Raw genomic sequence first — 22,628 nt, 5'->3', positions numbered from 1 at the left:
CGATATTAAGCGAAAAAACCCATCAAAATACCAGTTTTTTCATTTAGCTGTAGTATTGCAATCAGCACATCGGTTAGGTTAGGTTATGTTTTTGATATTTTTGGTACATCAGAACAAGGGCTATTATGCACGAAGACAAGGTTATAGAAGTTAAAAATAAATTCTGGTTAACCTTTAAAAGAGGTTACCTTGTGAAATGATTATATAAGTACAAGAGTAAAAAGCAATATAAGTAAAATAAATATTTAATCAATACGTTGTAAGAAGTTAAAAACAGCTAACATTTTGTCGGGTAAAATCTGACAGAGCTTATAAGGCAAAGTTGCAAATCAAAAAAGCTGGTGAAGTTGTTCTGTAATGGAATTTACTTTGATGGATAAAAAGCATAATACTTAATGATCCTTGAAGCATACTCCCACCTCTTAGCAAAAGGGACAGGAGGGTGTGGATCTGACATGAAATTTGTAATACTAATTTGCTAAAAAGTTTTTAATAAAAACAGGGAAGTGTCTTCTAAGACCGAGGCTATATATGTTTTAAAATGCCAAATCTCCAAGTTGCATCATACTTTTTCCATATCAAAAAACACTGACACAAGATGTTCTTGTTTTAGGAAAGCATCCTGGATGGGTGTTTCCAGTCTAAATGGTCCAGAGTGGACCTGTTTTTGCGGAAGCAACATTACATGCTGGGGAGGAGGTGATTTGATTCTAAATGCCACATAAGCCAAGCAATGATCATTCCCTCCAGGATTTTGTACAAACAGAGCAACAGGTCAATAGTCAGGAATTTTAGGATCCTTTCCTGGCTTAGCAAAAGCAAGAACAGCTTCCTTGTTCCAAGCATCTGGAAACCGCTCTCCAGTAAAAATTCTGTTATATAGAAAGAGCAGGTAATCCAGTTTATGATGAATGCCATCTGGTCGAACAGCATTCACCTTTGAAAGGGTTGGAGCTCCTTTTAGCTCCTATATGGTGAATGGCTCATTGTAGGAATAAATGCCCTCTCTGATGTGAAATTAAGGGTCTGTATTTTATTTTTATGTTTAAGGAGCAGAAACTTGGGGGAATAGAATGATATAGTGCAGTGACGCCATCCTATTCCACAAGAGCATTTGCTATTCCAGTTGGTTCTACAATATGCATCCATAGTATAGCCTAGGATCAATGAAGGGTGGGATGCATATTTTCCCTTCATTTTTGGATTTTATCCCAGACCACCTTGTTGGATTCTTCATGTTGTGTACAGATGAAAACAACTAGTATTATTCAGGCAAGCTTGTTAGTTATAGTTGTTTTTAGCTATTGTTGGTGTTTGAACGCATTTATGCACAGTACAATTGTTACAGCATTAGAGGTAGTGATCCTACTATTACTGACAATATTGAAATTACAGATTTCAATATTGCAACACTTCAAAATTCCAAAAATTGGGATAAATTTGTTGATCAAAATAGCTGGATACATGTTATTTGTGAGGGGAAATGTCAATTTCAGCTTAGATTAAACATATACTTACAGCTTAGATTAAACATATACATACAGCTTAGATTAAACATAAACATTAACATTATAAGAGTACTTTTATTTTTGTGTGTGTGTGTGTGTGTGTGTGTGCGCGCGCGCGCGACTGTTTTCCCGCCAAAACAGAAAAACATTGCATCTTGTGTTTTAATAGGCCTACAACTATAAAGTATACTCTAAATTACTCCCTGGATATAAGGAACATTATTAATAACAGCAAAATTGACTGGCAAAGACCAAAACAAGGGAAAACACTGCAAAATCAAAAAATATCGATTGCGATCCTGACTTGAAGGACCTGCCTAATTGTGGGGGTTGGGGGTTGGGGTTTTTTTTTTTTTTAGGAGCATTAGCAACTAAGGCCATATTGCTCCGGGATATGCAGTGGTCATTCCCTTGACCTTTCCGCATCCTCCGTATTTGGTGGTGACGGGCTCGAACCCCGGTCTAATCAAGAAGCGTGTGCTACGCACTACTGCTCCTTCCCACCCGGCTACGGAGGCGCCCCTAATTGTGGGATAGAGATGCTAAACAATGAAGAAATTACAAACAAAGACTTTGAATCTTGCCACCTTAGTGTAAAAAGGGCTAGAAAAGGCAAAAACCAGGTAGAAAATACAAATCAAAAGGAGAATGATAATTTAGAGCCATAGGTAACAAAAACAGAGGAGAGGAAATTTCAGCTTATAAATCAAACAGAGGATCCCATAAGACAAATTAAAGAAATGAAACTGTTCCTAGAAGAGTTTCCTTATAAACAGACAAATAGGATTACATCTGCAACAAGATTGCTGATAGTGAACTGCTGGTCTGTTTTGGAACATAGAGTGGTGGAACTTATATAAAAAACAAAGTACTGAAAGCAAAAGTAGAAACAGTGACTGGAGAGAAGAATAATTAAAAAGAAATAAATACTTTGACTTATGCCCACAAAAACAGATTCATCACAAACTAAACAAGCAACAATAAGACTAAGGAAATACCAAAGGCAAAAGAAACAAACATAATAATTATAAAAGCTAAGCCTGACTCTACATACAAATCCAGCGAAGCAGTCAGGGATACTGTCATGACATAATTAAAATCTCATTTGAAAGAAATAAAAGTGAACAACATGAGAAAAATAAAAGATAATGGAGTTTTAATTGAAGTAACAAATAAAGAGGATGTTAAAAAGATTGAAACCAACCCAGAGGTAGTAAAATTGGAACTGCAAACAGAAAAGACAAGGGGCGGGAACCCCAAAATCATTATATTTGATATCACAGAGATTCCTGATAACTCTGGAAAGATAACTCTTCTTAACATTCCTGATAACTCTGTAAAGAGATCTTATGTTGGATTTCTACAACAAAAACTTTATCAATATAAAAAAGTGAAAAAGACCTGGGGGAATTTGACTGCACAATTACCCCCAGGTCTTTTTCACTTTCCACTTCCCTGAGTGTAGTACCACAGAGTTGGTACATTTCTCTTCAGTTATCGCTATCCATATGCAGTACTTTGCATTTGTCAATGTTAAACTTCAGTTGCCACTTTTCAGCCCATTTTCCCAACTTATCTAGATCCAGTTGGAGTAGCATACTGTCATTAACAACCCTGCCAACCTTTGTATCATCTGCAAACTTGGACATTAAACCTAATATACCTTCATCAGTATCATTGATAAATATACAAAACAACAATGGGCCCAACACCTAACCCTGGGGAACTCCACTAACAACATTTGTCCAAGAAGAGCAGTGTCCATTGATTACCACTCTCTGTTGTCTCCCAATCAACCATCCCTTTATCCATTGTAGCAACTTACCCTTAATGCCATACCTCTCCAATTTGTACAGCAGTCTTCCAGTATCAAAAGCTTTCCTGAAATCCAAGTATATGATATCAAAATTATTTTTGGCATTCACTTCCTTTGTGACCACATCATAGTATCCAATCAAATTGGTCAGACAAGATCTCCCTTTAACAAACCCATGCTCTGTCCGAATTATTACTGCAGTGCATCTTTGGACTTGAGGTGTTCGCTGAGTAGTGCAGACGGGCTGCCAGGGCAGGTCATGTAGCCTTGTCAGTGATATATATAGGAATTTTGCTAGCAGGGACAGGGAGGTGATTATCCCGTTATACAAGGCAATGGTCAGGCTACACCTAGAGTACTATGTACAGGCCTCCAGACCTGTACCATGTACAGGTCTGGAGGCCTCGTTTTAGGAAGGATGTAGAGTTGCTAGAATGAGTACAAAGAAGAAGAACAAAAAGATTGATGAGGGGAACAAAGGGGTTCTCTTACCAAGAAAGGCTTAAGTTCTGCAAATTACAGCGCCTAGAGAGAGTAGGCACCTGCGAGGTGATCTGATTGAGGTGTATAAGGACTTGAATGGGTCGAGCAAGCTGAATGCTGATGAGATTCTTCCTCTTGCTCAGACTAAGAACCTGAGGGGACACAGCTTAAAATTGAGGAAAGATAGTTGTAGAATAGATGTGCGGAAATTTGTTGTAGAATAAAAGTTGTAGAATAGATGTGCGGAAATTTGTTGTAGAATAAAAGTTGTAGAATAGATGTGCGGACCAGGCTAGGATTAAATGCACAAGGATTTCCAGAATGGTACACAAGCAGTGGTATTAATCTGTAATCTCCCACTGCATTAGCTCCAAGCAAGGGCGTGGCCCTATCTTTTGAAGCCTTGAAATCTCGCACTGTCTTTTCCTCTTTGACAATGTATGTTCGATCACGCATTTTTTTCCAATACAGAGTAGTCTCGTCAACATTAAAAAGTTGCTGCATTGAATTGCTGCCTTCATCATTAATTTTTTCCAACACATCACAAAATTTCTCTGCAGCTGCAGAATCGGCACTGGCGACCTCACCGCATACTTTAACGTTGTGGAAAACCGGTTCGGGTTCGCTATACTTATCCTTAATTTCTTTATAAATACTTGTTGCTTTTGCTTGAATGGTCATTAGGCTCAGAGGCACTTGCTTCTGAATCTGATTTTCCATCCATATTATTAACAGCTGTTCCATCTTCGATATAGCACCTAAACTCTGTTTTGTGATCACTACTGATCTTAAGTACATTGATCCTTTGACATGTTCTTTTATACGCACACTGTCCTTTAAAATAGTATTCATTGTTGATGCAGCGAGACCTAATTCCCTTGCAACAGGCGGCAAACTTTGTCCTGCTTCGCACTTCTTAATCATTTTCATCTTCATTTCTAAATCAATTTTGTTTCGTTTCCTAGCACTGCCAGCACTTGCACTTTCCATTGGGCCCTTTCTCTTCATCATTGTAATAAGTAAATAGGAATTTAGAGAAGTTTCTGAAAATTTGTTTTTTATAGGATTGAAGATTTCAGTGAAGGGGAACTCATTTCACCATAATACCATAAAAAGCCACAGAATTCCAGTTATCAGGATTATCGCGAATGCAATAAGATCAAGTTTACTACCCATTTATAATAGATTGTGCTAACAGAAAAGCCCAATAAACTGGAAAGTGCAAATTGTTTTTGTTTTTTGGTCGTGACCTCTAGAAACGTGCTTTAGAAAAATATTACAAAGGTGTTCAAAATTGATTTTTATAACAGAACATATGATAACAATGAAAGTGTAGTGCACTTTCCATTATAAAAATGACCTTTTAGAGAGTTAAATAGGTTTGTTATATAGCAAAAATTTCAACTTCGGAGGTCTTGGAATGAATTACCAAAAAAATCTGTGTTATTGGGTTCACATTACAATATTTTCACGATACCTCCATTTATCCCTATAGATGCAAAATACATTTCCATATTTTTTTCAGTTTGCACCAGCTGGCAAAAACTTACGTAAAGTCGAATTTGCGTAAGTAGAGTATTACCTAAGTCAGGGAGTACCTGTAATTTGTGCCAAAATAGCATAGCTAACCAGGTTAGTTAAACATGATTTTTCCTTAACAGAACCATATTGTGTATCCCTCAAAATGTTATTTTTTATCTAAATGTCCCTGGATTACTCTTAAATATTTCCTACAAGGTTTTTCCTACCACTGAAGTCTGTAATTACTGACTTCACTCTTAGAACCACATTTATGTATTGGTGATAGATTGGCACTTCTACAATCCAAACAAATCTCTCCCAAGTCCAATAATGTCCTCATAATTAACTCAATGGGTCAATGCAGTCTGACTGCCTTCCTTAAAATTAAGGGGTATATCCCATCAACTACAGGAGCTTTACTTGACTTTAGGCTTAAAAGTTTTTCTAATAAACAAGTGGAAAGCTCTGTGAAGTAAGGCTTCTTGTTTACATGCTCAACCGTTGCTCCAAAATATTCTGAAGGCATGATCAAAATTGGTGCTAATATATTTTTAAACTGTATAGTATCACCTAGATGAGTGAGGTTACACAATTTGAAATGGAAGTTTTACTTCCATACACAACTTTGCTGTTCATTAGACAAAAAATATTATTCACAATTTAGCATACGCTTACCTGAGACCACCTGCCAGCTGATGAGAAGCCAGTAAGCTTCGAAAAAAGCTGTTCTGGTGTTTCAGATTTTTACATGTACAGCAGATTCACCAATTCAAGAGATACTATACAATTTAAAAGATAGTAGTAACTTAGGCAGAACTATGGATAACACAATTTGTCTCTCAGTTGAATACAATTCTAAGCCTTGGAGAACTCAGTCCTTAGTGTGAGCAGAAAGTTTCTCCACAATCAAAATCAAATGCATACGAATTTTGATTTTTTTGGAAGAAACAGTTTCCAAGCCCAAAGCAATTGTTTTGAAGGGGATAACTTTTAAGGTACCAAATATTTTGTTATATTTATTTTATTGCAATAGTCTTATTATTTAATAGCCACACCTCGCATATCCAATAATTTAACATACTGCAGAGTCCTGTGGATTATCAGACTTTTCTTGTATATAAGTATAACGTTCATGTTTTACTTTTTGTCAAATCTCAATATACTTGATGCTTGTTTGTTCCATGCCTAATTTTTCATGTAAATATAAAATAATATGAAAAGATATGACACTCCTGGATCCTCCTAAACCAGGGGAACCATAAAACTATCTGAAAAACTGTCTTTGATTGCTTCAATTAACTAGTTCCTTTTAAGTCCAATTTGCTACATTCAAACCAGTATACTTACGCTCTTTACTGTACTGTGTACCCTTTATTTTCAAATAAAAGGAGCACTCATCTAATGTTTCACTTTATCTTCAGTCCAGGACACTGTGTGTGTGTGTGAAACCCACAAGGCTGGGAAACACTGGCAGCAGTTACGTATTACATTAATACCCTGATTTTTTTCTGCCCATAGAGTAGGGTTTTAAGGCTAAACAATATTATCTAGTTTATCCTCTTAAATCACACATATATTTTTTTAAATTTAACCTTTTTTTAATAATAAATTTACACAATGTGTCTAGCAATTTAACACTCTGTACCATGAAAATTATTCACTGTTGGGGTTCTGTTGGGTTTCTTAAGTAACATAATAGAAAAAAATATTTTTTTTTTGATGCACAGGTTGGTAGGAAAGCCAACGGCTAACACAAGCTTCGGTGCAAAGTGCATGACAGCACTCCCTTGTTTTTGTATACGTGTTTGTGTCCACATGTAGATGTGAAAGTTAAAAACCAACAAATCAATTCTAACATATAAAAAATCAATGAGATAAAAATTAATAAAATAAAACATTTTTATTATTTTAAGCTTTTAGTTGTCTTTTGTCTATTATTAAAAATGAATTTTAAAATATGTTATATTAAAGTCTTGGCTGGACCCCCTTGAAGAATTGTGGACCTAGGTACTGTATGGGGGAGACAAAGAGGGCCCAAGTACTGGGCCCCTTGTTCCCCCTCTCATCAGGCCTGCAGGTTGGAGCATTAACAGTTTGACAAAGTCCTCACTATTTATCCATAATTGACAAATAACAATGTTTTGTTTTTCTTAAGTAGCATAATAACACCATATGAATAAAGCTTATAACACAGTTAAAAGCAAATGTTAACATTTTTCTGTCCCAACTAACAAACAAGAAATTTAAACTAATGTTATAAAGTAAAGAAATCTTAATAACATTCCTTAAAGCCGTACCTTTTCTTCATCCCCTTCAAAAAGCTGAAGAAAACTAGCTTGGGTACCTGTGGTTCCCTTCACTCCTCTAAACTTCAGATCCCCTCTTGCCCTCTGAAAGTTACGAAGATCAGTCAACAGATCAGAAATCCAGAGACAGGCTCGCTTTCCAACGGTAGTCGGTTGAGCTGGCCTAAAATAATTAATCTTAATTAAAATCAAAGTATTAAAATTTGCTTATGGCAAGATAGGAATATAATACTAAGAAATTACTGCCCTTCAACCTCTGCATCCTGCCTAAAATTTACAAAAAAATTTTCCTGAAGCAATCTTGAATTAGTACTGCACTTGAATTAGAACTGCACAAATATCTTTTTACGACAAATATTCATACTTGTCCTCCCTATAAACTTTTTATGCATTTATTTATTATTTTAATAATAATTCAAAAATCTTGCAAATATCATGTGTTTTTGACACTTTACCACTTCTTTTTCTTTGGTCACTAAAAACACTCATTACTTTTAAAGAATAAAAAAAATTTAATAATTATATGTAAATTTTCCAAAAAGTGTTGGTAACAAAATAGAAACGTGAAACAATCTCAGCCAAATTTAAGTTTATGGAGGCATTAATTGCATGAAATTTGGAATTTCTCCAACACAACAGATTAAGCAAATTATTTACCAAAAAAAAAACCCACTTTGAATTTAATGTAATTCAATGAAAAAAATAAAATAAAAATTTCTATTAATCCTGCCTGTGTATGTAATGAATATTATAAACATGAAATAATAACATAAAATAATTCATATCCTTTTTTTCCAAGGTTCTTGGGACAATCAATAGAACAAAAACTGATGAGGGATCAGCTAATTTACTGTTTGTAGCCACAAACTCTACCAGAATTTCTCTTATTTTCCAATATAATACTTACATACGTGAGTAGTGGTAAACTTTCAGAAGCTTTGAACAGTGAAAATTAGTATAAAAAATAGTGCAACTGTGATGAAAATCAGTGATTCACTACACAACAAATTGCACTTTACTGGATACAGTGAAGTAAAATGACATCCCATATTCTCACCCATCAGCTTACACAAGGTGAATTTTCAGAGAGAGAGAGAGAAAAATAAAAAACATCCTCCCAAAAGTAGTAACTGCTACAAAAGTAACTACTAATCCCCAACCAGGGAGTCACCAGAATTAAATATTTTCTTACAGTGCCTATTAATGACACGATACTACTTCCAGGTTAAAAGCTGTTATCAATAAACTCAATTAAGTTATTTAGCATGGGTAATGCATCTCCCTCAGGATTTTTTGACATTTTACTAATTCATAAATTACTAAATGTAAAATATTTTATGTCAAAATTTCAGTACATAAAAAATTACATTTTTTCAACAAAGTTTAGTACAATTTATATGCATAAATTATACAATATTTCTAGCTTGTAAAAAAAAAAAATTAAAATTAAAAGTATTATTAAGTTCTCTGTTCTCTTTTTGTGTACTTGTAAATCTGTAAAACTTTCTGTTGGGATGTGACACTTTGATAGTATAAATTATATTCCATAACAGGTTTCTTATAACCAACTTTTCTTCTGTTTATGTTAATTTGAGACCCTCAGATTAACAAGAGGTGCTAAAGAGAATTTCCATTTATCAACTTCCAAAATTTGAAATCTTTGTATATCAAAATCCACTTATCTCATCTACAACAAGGGTTTGTTAAGGAAAAGTCTTGTCTGACAAATTTTATTGGATACTATGATATGGTTACAAAGGAACTGGATGCAAAAAATAATTTTGATATCATATACTTGGATTTCAGGAAAGCTTTTGACACTGTTGTGCATGGAAGGTTCTGTACAAACTGGAGCAATATGGCATTAAGGGAAAGTTGCTACAATGGATAAAGATGGTTGAGTGGGAGAAGACAGAGAGTGGTAATCAATGGATGCTGTCGTGGACTAGTGTTATTATTAGTGGAGTCCCCCACGGTTTGGTGTTGGGCCCACTGTTGTATTGTATATTTATCACATCTGGTGGGTATGGGCTTGGCACACCCAGGGTCCTGAGCTGGATATCATCATTCTTCTCTTTCTTGGTGATTCCCTTTTACTTCTGACACTCACTCTCTCTCTCTCTCTCTCTCTCTCTCTCGGGGTAATTCAGATTTTTTTTTTTTTTTTTTTTGTGGCTGGTGCCGCATAAGCCTCAGGCTTTCTTGCACCATATGGTTAATAATACTGATGAAGGTATATCAGGCTTAACATCCAAGTTTGCAGATGATACTAAGGTTGGCAAGGTTGTTAATGATAGTAATGGCAGTGTGCTACCGCAAGAGGATCTACAAAAGTTGGGCAGATGGGCGGAGAAGTGGCAACTGAAGTTTAACACTGGCAAATGCAAAGTACTGCACATGAGTAGAAGTAACCAACTGTGTGGTACTACACTTAGGGTGGTAGAAAATGAAAAAGATCTGGGAGTAATTGTGCAGTCAGATATAAAGTTTTCTGAGCAGGGCAGACAGGCTGCCAGAGCAGGTCATGGGGTGTTGTCAATGATATACAGGAATTTTGCTAGTAGGGAAAAGGAGGTGATTATCCCTTTGTATAAGGCAGTGGTCAGGCCATGCCTTGAGTACTGCGTACATGTCTGGAGGCCTCATTTTAGAAAAATGTAGAGTTGCTTGAGTGAGTACAGAGAAGAGCTACAAGATTGGTGAGGGGAACAAAGGGGTTCTTACAAGAAAGGCTAAGTTCTGCAAATTGCAGTGTCTGGAGACTAGGCACCTGTGAGGTGATCTGATTGAGGTGTATAAGGCCTTGAATGGGTTGAGCAGGCTCGATTCTGATGGGATTCTTCCTCAGATTATCTCAGATTTTCCTCAGAATTTCCTCAGATAATCAGAGGGGCATAAATTCAAATTGAGAAAAGACAGTTTTAGAATAGGTATGTGGAAATTTGCCTTAGCCAGCAGACGTCCATTTGTCATTGTAGTTGATAGTTTAAATAAATTCGAGGAGGAACTAGACAAATTTTTAGAGGGAATGGATGTGCGAAATGTTTTTTATTTTTTTGGCTCATGCTATATAAGTTTGCTTTCTTGCATCGCATGCCTCTACTACTACTAATATAATATGCAAAGTCATGGCTTTTGAGGTTATGCCAGATGTAACTTGTGAAATCCACTGTTCCTACTTATCTGTATTATTTTATTCTTAATTATTCTTTTACCCCATCTGCTCTTGGTAAAAGTTTTGAAATGAGAAACTCAGACACAATGAAATTACCAAAGTGATTAATAGCATTTAAAAAATAAAATAAAGAGGACGAAACAATAAACAGAAGTGGAAATACTGCGTGGTATTTTTCGCTAGCACTACAATAGCATCTGAAAACAGGAATAAAAGAAAAGGTGTTTTAAATTTTCATTTATTCTGATTTTTTTTTTTTTTTTTTTTGTGATTGATGTAGAACAACTTTCCCAGTCACAGGCAAGTATTTCACAACCATCAGGACATCAACTGCTCTAAAATCAATACAAAAAGAGTCTGAATCATAATTTTTGGTTTATGATATAGGCAAGCAATTGGCAAGTTTAAGTTATGACACAAGCCAGTTTTCTGAACAGTACAGACACTGTCTTAAAGAGCAACTTTGAAACATTCATCAAGAATAAAACTCTCCTCTCCTTTAATGCATGGCTGTTTTACTTAAATGTTTTACTAGCATATTACACAGTTATATGACACATTATTAAAAAGGCAAAAGTAACAAATACATAATAAATAAAGCATGTGAGAAAAGTTGGTTCTGCAGGTTTTTCATGTATGCATTACACATTAGTGTAATGCATACAATACAGACCAATTCCTTAAATGCTAATCGCTAGATAATTCTCCAGTAGGGCAAAGATAACTTAGTTGATTTCAATCTTTCTAAAACTCAGTCCTGTCCTGTCCTGTCTTATATCTCACAAAAATTCTTCTGCTCCTACTTATCTCTGATGACACTCAGATTTCTATGCAAAATCACATATCTTTATTAGGGACTATCCTGACTTTACTCTCTCTTGGCATAAGTACACATCACAAATATTAGTCCCTCTAAATCTAAAAAACTGGGTTTTCCCTTTCAATCTTGTTGTTACTTTTCTTCCAAACAGCTGCTCACTCTGTACAAATCGCAAATCTGCCTTACCATGAAATATTTTTCCACAACTGGGGCAGTGTCCCCCAAAATCTCTCTCAGGCTTCTAGACTCCATTCAAAAGAAGGGAATTGGGTTAATTAATGACCCATCTCTAACGGTCCCCACTCTGTCTCATAGATTTCTGCTGCATGCCTTTTCTGTAGATACTTCCATGGGCACTGTTTTTCTGAATATGCTTCTAATTCCTGAAATCAGACAGTAAAAGGATGCTGACTGGTTTCAAGCACATTTTCAGACTAGTTAGTCCAAACACATGCCACAACCAGTCAGCATCCTTTTACTGTCCAACTTCAAACTCACAAAACCAACTTTTCTTCTTCCTTATTTATTCCTTCAACTTTCATTTTCTGAAACAACCTCCCTTCATATTTCCTAAAAATTACAATCTACAGAAATTAAAATCTAATTTCAACAAGCATCTTCTTTCATCTTTTCAGTCTTCAACCTATGCATGGTACTAAGTACTATAGGTTCAAATACCTCTCGCGCTTGAAAAAAAAGAAAAAAAAAAATTAATAACACCCTCCCTTAATTTAGAAAGCAACAAAAGTTGAAGTTTAGAAAGACGTGAATTAATACCGACACTGCAAGTTATCACATATATTTTTATACAAATAAGCCTTGTTGCTCATCTTTTAAAAACTCAAGAATTTGTCTATCTTCATTGGTTAAAGCAGTTCAGGTAATTCATCAAGAATTGTTTCCCAATTTACTCTGAATTTTCGGAAAGTAAACTTTCAAGATGGCCAATTTCTTATAGTAAATATTTAGAACTTCAATTTTGAGGCATTGCAGTACAGCATTAACCAGGCAACAAAAAATGACTATAACCATGTACACATATAGCAACAATTAAGAGCCAAAGGAAATTCTCTTACATATCAGAGTCTTACTGTACGCACTGTGTATGGTATATATGCAAGCAGATCTGCTATAGCTGGGCATTAGGGCTTACAATACCGAGATTCTGGGATCCTGAATACAGGGATCCCAGTCATTTTTTTCGGGTATTCAAATCCTGGTATTGATACAAAAATACCAGTTTTTCAGTACTAATTTAAAAAAAAAATTATCCATGATTTATTCACATAAAAGTTATAAAATCAATGACAATAAATCATTAATACTGCTGAATTTGCAAATGAGGGATTGTTATAAACCGTACAAATGCAACGGAAACCTGAAAATGTCGTGAAACTGTAAGCCATAAAATCTTACAAATATACACTGGTGTGCAAAACTTAAGGACCAACACTATTTCTAAGGGTTACAACCACAAAATCAAACAAAACAGCCTGTGGTGATTTCCATAATTGTGGCCATTCAGTAGAAAGCTGGTGCACATGCAAAAATTTGAATCATGATGAGAGGGCTCACATAAACAGATAAAATCAGCAGTTCAGCAGGTATGTGCAAATTACCAAACGGTGAGCACGATTGTTACAGATGTTCGATTGGTTTCATACAGTGCTACAGACAACGAAATGGCCAGTAGACAACATCTGGATGACTTTACCCGGGGTCGAATAATTGGGAAGCTCGGGAAGGTCGAAGTGCGAGGAGTGTGGCTGCAAAGTTCGGTATCGCCCATAGCATCATCTCACATGCATGGTCGGTCTTCAGAACGACAGGTACAGCTATTCAAGGACCAGTGGTGGTCGTCCACAAAAAACAACGCCCAATGATGACCGCTATATACTCCTACAGGCCAAGTGAGACCGACACCAGACAGTGGGATCCATTGCAAACCAGCTGCACAGGACACAGGATATTGTGGTTTATTGTATGCCGTGTTGTATTGTATGATGGCCAGTATGCCGTGTCCCTTTAGCACCTGCCCATCGGAGACACCATTTACAGTGGTGCATCGAACACAAGGACTGGACAGCAGCGCAATGGGGTAAGGTACTCTTTACTGATGAGAGTAGATTCAGTCAGCAGCAATTCTGGATGTCAGCTAATCTGGCGAGAGGTTGGCACACAGTATCACCCCGCAAACATCACTGAGAGGGATCAATATGGCAGTCAAGGTGTTCTCATCTGGGAAGGCGTTACCTTGGATGGATGTACACAACTCCAGATCTGGAAGGTGGTACTGTAACCGGTGCACGCTACTGTACTGAGGTAATCCTTCCCCACGTGCGTCTGTTCTGAGGTGACATTGGCCCCGAGTTCGTGCTTGTGGATGATAACGCCACACCCCATCGCACTGCAGATGTTGATATGCTTTTGGAAAGTGAGGACATTGTTTGTATGGATTCGCCTGCCCGATCTAAATCCCATCGAACACATATGGGACACGCTGCGGAGAAGCCTAGCGGCACGTCCACACCCACCAGAAAATGTTCCTCTGTCAACACCAGCTAAAGATGGTGCTGACAGAGGAATGGATGATGTTACTGCAAGAACTTATGGTACATTGTTTAACATTGTTTTAAGTATGGAGAGGTGGTGCAAAACCTGCATCGACATTAAGGGATGGCCATATCTCCTACTGAGAACCACCTCTTCCCTTTGTTCCATCTTTGGCAGTGATGCATCTGTGTCCCTCTGTACCGTTTTGTTTCCGTTGTTGTGTTGGTGTTGTTTCTTTCATCATTTCTGTACCTCTCGAGGTTCCTTTGGTATGCTTTCCCATATCCAGGCCACTCCTATGAGAAGCTACAGGTGAAAACCTGACTGATCCTTAAGTTTTGCACACCTCTTATGTCTCTTAGTAAGCGCAGTGTGTATGGAAGTAAAGCACTTAAGGAATAACGAAAACTTAAAATGGAAATGGAAATATTTCCATTAGTGGGAGTAGGCCTGGTAGTGCAATTAAAGAATATGATGAACAGTGGTAAGGCAGGTGCAGAAGGGTTAAAATTAAAAGCGTCTGAAGAATAGTTTAATCCCTCTGTTACACTGCCACTTGACGATGTGACACTCAGTGCCTTTTGTGAAAGGGTGTTGGTATGGAGCAGTTCAATGGTATTGTGAACAGGTGATCTTGAGGTAAAAGATGAAAGTGTTTCGTTGTGTGGGAAAAATATTCTATGTTTCCCAACAAAGGAAGAAGAGTGAGTTTAAAGAATAACACTGTGATTGGGTCAGGTTTAAATTAGATAGGGGGAGATAGGTAAATGCGTGCAAACCCCGCTGGGGTTTGCACATAAGCTTGCATATAAAAAGTAGTACAATGGGTGATTGTAACTTGCAATCAATTCAATAAATAAATAAATGAGAAGGAAATAAGTAAGGTGCTTGCACCAAAAGAGGGGTTTGTGGTGTTGCTTGGAGGGGCTGCAGACTTCCAGTGGTAGCTCTGGGAGTATCCAGCTATACTGTGAAGGGTTCCGCCAGCATGTTCCTGTACTAGAAGTTAATCCGGAAGTTGAATAACAAGCCAGTCAGATAGTGCCTTGGCTTCTACTACTGCTGCTGTGGTAATTTCCTTCAGTATTAAGAGAGAACTGTCCCCGAAATCCCGAAATAAGACAGTACTGGAAGAGCTATACTGCAGAGATGCAGAGTTCAAGAGAGAGAGAGAGATTACCGCACTCCATGGAAGGAACCCGCACAAAGGAATCCCACCATAAAAGAGAAGGAAGGTAAGTCCTCTGAACTGGGTTGTATTGGAAATGGTACTTAGATAAAGTGGGAGATTATTTTAGACTAAGGTTGAAGTTGAAGAAACACGAGAAATAATGAAATGTCAGTACTGAGTTGGTTTACTGGTTGAAGTTGTAAAGAAAATTGATATTGCTAAATTAAGAGAGACTACATGGAACTGTTAGTATTAAGTTAGCAACTTATGTATTGCTGTTTTGAAGAGAATTGATATTGGTGATTAAGAGAAATATGAGGATGTGATTAAGATTAAATTAGTTTAGCTTTTGAAGCTGTAGAGAGAGTTGAGATTGTTAATTGAGAGAAATTTTATGGAAATGATAACATATATTAACAGATTAAATGAGAAAAATGAATAGATTAGATGAAAATGAACACCAGTTATGTATTGCAAGTAGTTTTGTATGATAAATGACTTTTGTTTATATTTGTGCCATTGCTCTTGAGAAACTGACAGCTCACATATAATATATATATGATATACAATATATATACTTGTGTGTGGGGGAGGAATATCCCTCAGCTCCTGGAAATTCTCATTTTTTAATGCAGTCAGGTAGCTTGTGGAGCTTAGTGCTTGAGGGGGATTTGTTTGTTTGTTATTTGGTTTTTAGGAACATTAGCAACTAAGGCCATTTTGCTCCGGGGATATGCAGTGGTCATTCCATGACCTTTCCGCATCCCCCGTATTTGGTGGTCACTGGCTCGAACCCCGGTCTAATCAAGAAGCGTGTGCTACTCACTGCTGCTCCTGCCCACCTGGCTATGGAGGCACTGCTTGAGGGGGAGCTGCTGTACAAAAATCATAACAATGGCCACTGACGGCAATACTAAGATACAGGGAAATAAAAATTAATAAATAAATATATATCCCCCCCCCCCAACAACTTAGATTTGATTTCCTCACCATGCTTAACCGTCAGTCCCTTTCTTTTGTTAATACAGATATAGTGCCATAAAAAGTCAAAAAGGAAATATTTTTTATTTTTGATAAAAAGGAAATAAGATTTTTCAAAGATAAGGGAATAAAGCGGGGGGGGGGGGTAAACTCAACTCATCTACGACTATCTCAGTACAAAGCAACAACCAGCACAGAATCCAAAAGGACAGTTTTCTGCCGCTAATTAAATATGTACCAAAATTAGATCCAGTTTAAACAATAACACTATTGAGTTTCTTAAGAGCTCACTTTATTCAGACAGGTAGTGTGGATGCTTATTTTTATGTTTTTAGAATAATTGTATGTTTAATAATTTTTGATAGAATATTTATTATTGTAATAAAAGTTTTAATTGTATGTTTAATAATTTTTGATAGAATATTTATTATTGTAATAAAAGTTTGATTTAAAATGTGAATTCAAGTAATTACTTGTTTTTTTTCCTTACTTTATTGCACCTAACTGTCATCAAAATTTATTGCAAAAAATGTTTTTTTTTGGAATACCGGTATTAATACCAGTATCCTGGTTTCATAAATTAAAAATACCAAAATACTGGTATTAAGATTTTGACCAGTATTGTGATCCCTACTGGGGCATAGCACCACAGGAGATGCCTTTGTAAGTGCAAGATGCAGAAAAAGTGAAGAAATTAAATGAGAAATTTGGCATTTCATTGGATGAATCTGAATGTCTGAAAAAAAAAAAAAAAAAGAGTTGTCAATATAATTAAATAGAATTAAATCAGGGGACTTATCAAGTATTCGTCTGTCAAACGTTCCTGTATCTGGCCCTAATTTATCTGGCTGCAGGGCATAATCACAAGCAGAATGTACTGGTCCAACAGGAGATAGTTATTCTTGGAGACTATAGAAGAGAGGGAAAGGAATTTTTTATGTAATAAGGATTAGTGGAATAAGACCAAGGTGTCTTCCAGGAGCAAAAGTTAAGGATGTTGTAAACAGTTATCCTTTAAAGGCACAAAAGGTGATATTATTGCATACAATGGTATAATATCATTATTAATTTTAATTATTAATCTCATTTTAATAATATTAAAATTTTATTTTTCATTTTTAAAAAAATTTAGAATATTTTTCATTCTTAATATCATTAGATATTAAGAATAGGCAAGCTGAGGATTTACTTAATGTAGTTAGGGCAATGCTCATTGTAAGTTAGGATTAAATTTGAAAGCATCTCAAATTTTGTCCAGAAATGATAGCAGAAAATACATGATGACAAACTTGTTGATCGATTCAGCCCTGGAGAGACTGTGCAAGGCTCATGGGATAGAATTTCTCTCAGCATACACTTTAAATACAAGGGAGCATCAGCAAAAATATCTGCTGATGATCCCAAGGCACTGTTGGCTGGGCAGAAAAACTGCTAATGGGGGGGGGGGATACATAGACTAATACCTTAAAGGTAGACACAAATGGAGGCAAAACTGATTCTTGCAGGGCTTCTAATGGAACATGCAACAGCCTCAAAAGCAGTGTGAGGCATTACAAGGCCTGCAGGAGTTCACAATTAAAAGATGTAAAAGATTACCTAAAAACACAAACAGGCACATATTTACTTGCTTATGCACTAATGTTGTAGCATTAAATATAATTTATTGCATTTAAAGTACAGTGGATTCCGGTTATTTGGGCCACCGGTTAATCGGGGCAGCCGTTTATTTGGGGCAAATCTTAAAAAACAAAAACCAATCGAGAAAATAGCCAGGGTTTACTTCGCTTAATTGGGACAAAATGCCGTTTAATCGGGGCAGGAGACCTCACCACTGGAGATTACCCTACGATTGTCTCCGACCGTACCGCGTAGTTCGGTCGGATTTTTGGAGGTCACAACCATAAAACAATAAAAACAATTAGCAGTCACCTGTTTATTGGGCTTTTCTGTTAGTGCAATCTATCATAAACGGACAGTAAACTCGATCTTATTGAATTTGCGATAATACCGGCAGCTGGAATTCTGTGGGTTATTATGGTAAAATGTGTTTACACTTCCATGGAATCTTCAATCATATAAAAAAAATAATTTTCAGAATCTTCTCTTCATTCCTATTTTTAAAGCTTCCTAATTTGTTACTCCGTTCTCACTTGCGCGTGTTGTGTTACTTGCAATTTGTGTGTGCCGTGTTCTTTGTTATTGATTGCTTATCTTTTTATTGTTTTAAATTTCAGTCCCCACCAACAAATGTCAGTGAACAGAAATGTCAACTAGTTTAGTTAGTATGTACATATTACAGTACGTATTAATTATTCCGATTATCACGTATCATTTAATTTTTTAATTGGTAAGGTAATAAAGGGTAAATTTGTGCTTAATATATCTTTACTTTTATAGCCTGTGGATAATATTCCTCCTATTTTCGCTAATTAGAATCGCTGTTTAATAGAATTAAAATTCAATTCACAAACGTGATCATAATGACCGGCGCTTACTGCACATCGTACAGTGAACGGTACTTTACTATTTTGAGTTCGTCGTAACGTGATTTGATTGTACAGTGAACTAATTGTAAAGGGGGGGGTAAATTGTATTTTTAACTATTTACATGAAACTTCGGATAATTGGGGCAGCCGCTTAATCGGGCCAAAATGCACAGTCCCGATGTGTCCCAAATAACCGGAATCGACTGTATTGGTTATCATCAAATGCTGCATAGGTAACATCAAATACTGCATAAGCAATAGTGAAACATGGTGTCACTCTGGTAATGAGATGCAGAATTTGAATATGGTAATTATACTTTGCATAAAAATGACAGATATGGCAGGATGGGAGAGGCACTAAGTTAATACTTAGTGTCCATAGAGCCTCCATTCATAACTTTCCACCATTGTTATAGTATATTAGATTGATACAGAACAGCGTAACAAATATCCCGAACTTGATAGCGTAAAGTATAACGTAAAACTGCATAGCGTAACATGTAGCACTGTATTAGGAAACTGTTAGCTTAGTATAGTATTATCAATTAATCAATAAAATTTATTAATCTTATTAAATTTCATTGTTAAATAAACTGTAACAGAATCATGACCCAGACTAGAGCAGCAAAGAAACATGCACAGATTAAGGGGAATGCTGTCGCTCAGGGGAGAATCGAAGGGGACAATTCTCCAACGCATCACAGTCAAATTTTTGTGGACCTATCTAGAACAGTACATGATCTAGCCAATAAGGATGTCTGCGTGTGCTATGTGCAGACTGTGAAGAAATTAGGTGCCAACTAAGCGTTCTGATGGGTGTCTCTGAGAGTTTAAGGTGTACGGTAGATGCGCTCAAAGAAATTAATATGAAGGGCCCATCAAGCTCTCAACTGCCCAACTCAATGCCAGAGCTCACTCCTGTGCATCAGACAACACAGTAGCAATCTCCAAAGCAGAATGACTGGTCCCACTGGAGCTAGTTATTGTCAGCAACTCTATTGTCAGGGAGAAGGGGAATATATTATGCAAAAAGGATAGGTGGAACAGGACCAGGGTATGTCTGCCATGAGCAAAAATTGATGATGTTGTAGGGGAGATATCATCTTTTAAGGACACAAAAGGTGACACTGCTATACACGTTGGCATTAATGACCTTAAGAATAAGAGACCTGCAGATTTACTTAACAAGTACAGGTAATGCTTAAAAAAGTCACGAGTTGGGGTAAAATTTGAAAGTGTCTACAATTCTGCCCAGACACGATAGGAGGGAATATATGATGAGAACCTTTCAATCGATTGGGCACTGGAGAGATTGTGTAAGGCTCGTGGGGATAGAATTTTTTTCAGTGTAGTCAGTGATTGTTAACAGGAGACTGCTTGTACAGGGAAGGGATACACTTCAATAGAAAGGATGCAAGAATATTTGCTGATGCTGTCCAGGCAGTATTAGGTGGGTTGGAAAACTGCTAGCTTGGGGGGTTTCACTGACTAAAAGATTAACAGTAGCCGCATGCAGAGCCAAAAGTGATTCTTGCATTGTTCTATTGAAATGAGTAGCAGCCTAGAAAGCAAGTTGCTGGGGATTTCAAGAGCTGCTGGGAGTCACCACGGAACAAGTAAATACATGGGCTGTGTCAGGGTAACTGAGAGTAAAACAGGCGCATGTATACCACTGCTAGAAGTATAGTAAATAAATTTGATGAATTTGAAGTGCTGATCAAGACATCATCAGAGGCAGATATTGTTGGGATATCAGAGACATGGTGTCATGCCAATATAAGCAGTGTAGAATTGGAATTTAGGGAGTACGTGTACAGAAAGGATAGACAGGGTAGGAAGGGAGGAGGGGCTATGCTGCCAGTTAAGTAACACAAAATCTAAGGAAGTGCACCAGTCTGACATTGGTGGACAGTGACTTCAGTGAGTTGGGTCAGTTTTGTGTGAAATAACCACTGGAAAAGGAAAAATGAGAGTAGGAGTGTGTATAGGCCTAATGACGCTGATTAAGACAACGAACAATTATACAGAGAAGTAGAGTGGGCTAGTAAATCAGAATGTCTTGTAATGGGAGATTTTAACTTTCCAGATATTGACTGGAACTTGTGGGTTGGTCACACACACGCTAGCAAGACTTGTGGATTTATTGGATGATTGTTTTCTGCAGCAGCAGCATGTTCAAGAGGCAACTAGAGAGGGTAATACTCTTGATCTGATTATCAGAAGTGATTATTCATGCATTAGGAATTTGCAGATAAAGGAACCACCAGGTGGCAGTGATCACAGTGTACTGATGTGGGATTTACTTAAAGATGTAACTACCATCAAGGGTAAAGGGAAGAGTTTTTGCTTTCATAAAGGTGACTAGAGTAGTCTCAGACAGTTTTTAAATTCTATACAGTGAAATCAACTAATGATGTTACCAAATGGTGAATTCTAAATGGGAAGCCTTCAGGGACTTAATCTTGGAGGCTACTAGGCTTTTCATACCAACTAAGAAATACTGTTCAAGGTTCAGGTCTAAATGGACGTCAAATGAATTAATAAGGTTCGTGGCAGAGAAGAAAAATGTACAGGATGCATATAAATTATCAGGTGACACAGAAGCCTATGGCAGATATAAGCTTGTCTGTAATCAAGTCACAAAGGAGGTCAGGCAGGCGAAGGCAGATTACGAGAATTCTTTGGAAAAGGATGCAAAGAAAAATAGCAAGGATTTCTTTAATTATATAAACTCTGGAAGGAAGAGGATGCATCAGATTGGTCCACTTAATATTGATAGTTCGATTGTTATTGATTCTGCTCAGATAGGTAACAAACTGAATGAGTATTTTGCATCTACATTCACACATCAGGAATTCTGTAGGGAACTGGAGGACAGAAGATTATTAAACTCTAACAGGGAGCTAAATGATTTTGTAATAACGGAGAGCAAAATGGAAGAGGAATTATTGAAATTAAACATAAAAAAGGCACCCAGGTCGGATGGAATCTATCCAGTTATATTAAAGGAGGCAGTACATATACATACAAACAAATATACAAACAAGTGATAAATGGCAAATCTATTATCCCAGTGATATTCTTCTCTCTCTCTCTCTCACATTGTTAATATAATCCTTTCAATTTGAATTAATTTTCTTGACATACTACTTTCCAATTTTTGTGTTTTTATATATTTCCTTTCTACCTTTTTTATATATTTTTCTTTTTATGAAATTTAAGCCATCTAAATACATTCAGTACAATTCCATTCGTATCAAATAATCAGTAGGTATTCAGTTTATAGTTTTTCAAATAAAGAAGGAAATTAGTATAGTAATAGTATTCCCCATATAGTGCAAGGAAGTCAAAGACATTTGCTGCACTGACAAAAAAAAAAAAAAAAAATCACCAGGTAGATAAGAAAATGCAAATTATATGCTTCCATCTCTACACAGGTAACTATCCAGTTGACCTATGAATTTATTCAAACTATCAGCTGCAAACCTCACATATCCCCCTTCAGGCAAAAAAAAAAAAAAAAACAGTAATACACATACTACCACCAGTTGAAAGCACTACTCTGTACTGAGGCCGCAATAGGTGAGTGGTCAGGAGCAGGAGTGCAGTAGCTTTGAGTAGACTGGGCTTCAAGGCCCTGACTGCTAAATACGGTCAATCTGCCAACCCAATTTAATCACTGTAATGGTTCATTTCCTTCAACATGAATTGTTGAGGAGGCTTCCATCCTGCAGTGGATTGATAATGGCTGCTGCTTACCTTACCTTACTCTGTACTGTTGCATAGAACAGATTTTGGTAAAGAAGAA

General features: G+C 36.6%; 1 protein-coding gene across 1 annotated transcript in view; it reads right to left on the bottom strand.

The window, feature by feature from the left end:
* Positions 1–22,628, bottom strand: part of Adsl (adenylosuccinate lyase) — a 237,367-nt gene that overhangs the window by 132,543 nt on the left and 82,196 nt on the right. The window contains exon 5 of the mRNA XM_090376996.1: positions 7,626–7,797. Coding sequence (XP_090233122.1) covers positions 7,626–7,797 — 172 coding nt within the window. The remainder of the gene's footprint in view (positions 1–7,625; positions 7,798–22,628) is intronic.

This window comes from Mastigoproctus giganteus, chromosome 7, assembly GCF_048544385.1.
Source record: "Mastigoproctus giganteus isolate SK-2022 chromosome 7, ASM4854438v1, whole genome shotgun sequence".
In the NCBI taxonomy this organism is placed as follows: domain Eukaryota; kingdom Metazoa; phylum Arthropoda; class Arachnida; order Uropygi; family Thelyphonidae; genus Mastigoproctus; species Mastigoproctus giganteus.
Note: the sequence above shows the minus strand (reverse complement) of the source record. Positions and strands in the feature narration are given on the sequence as shown.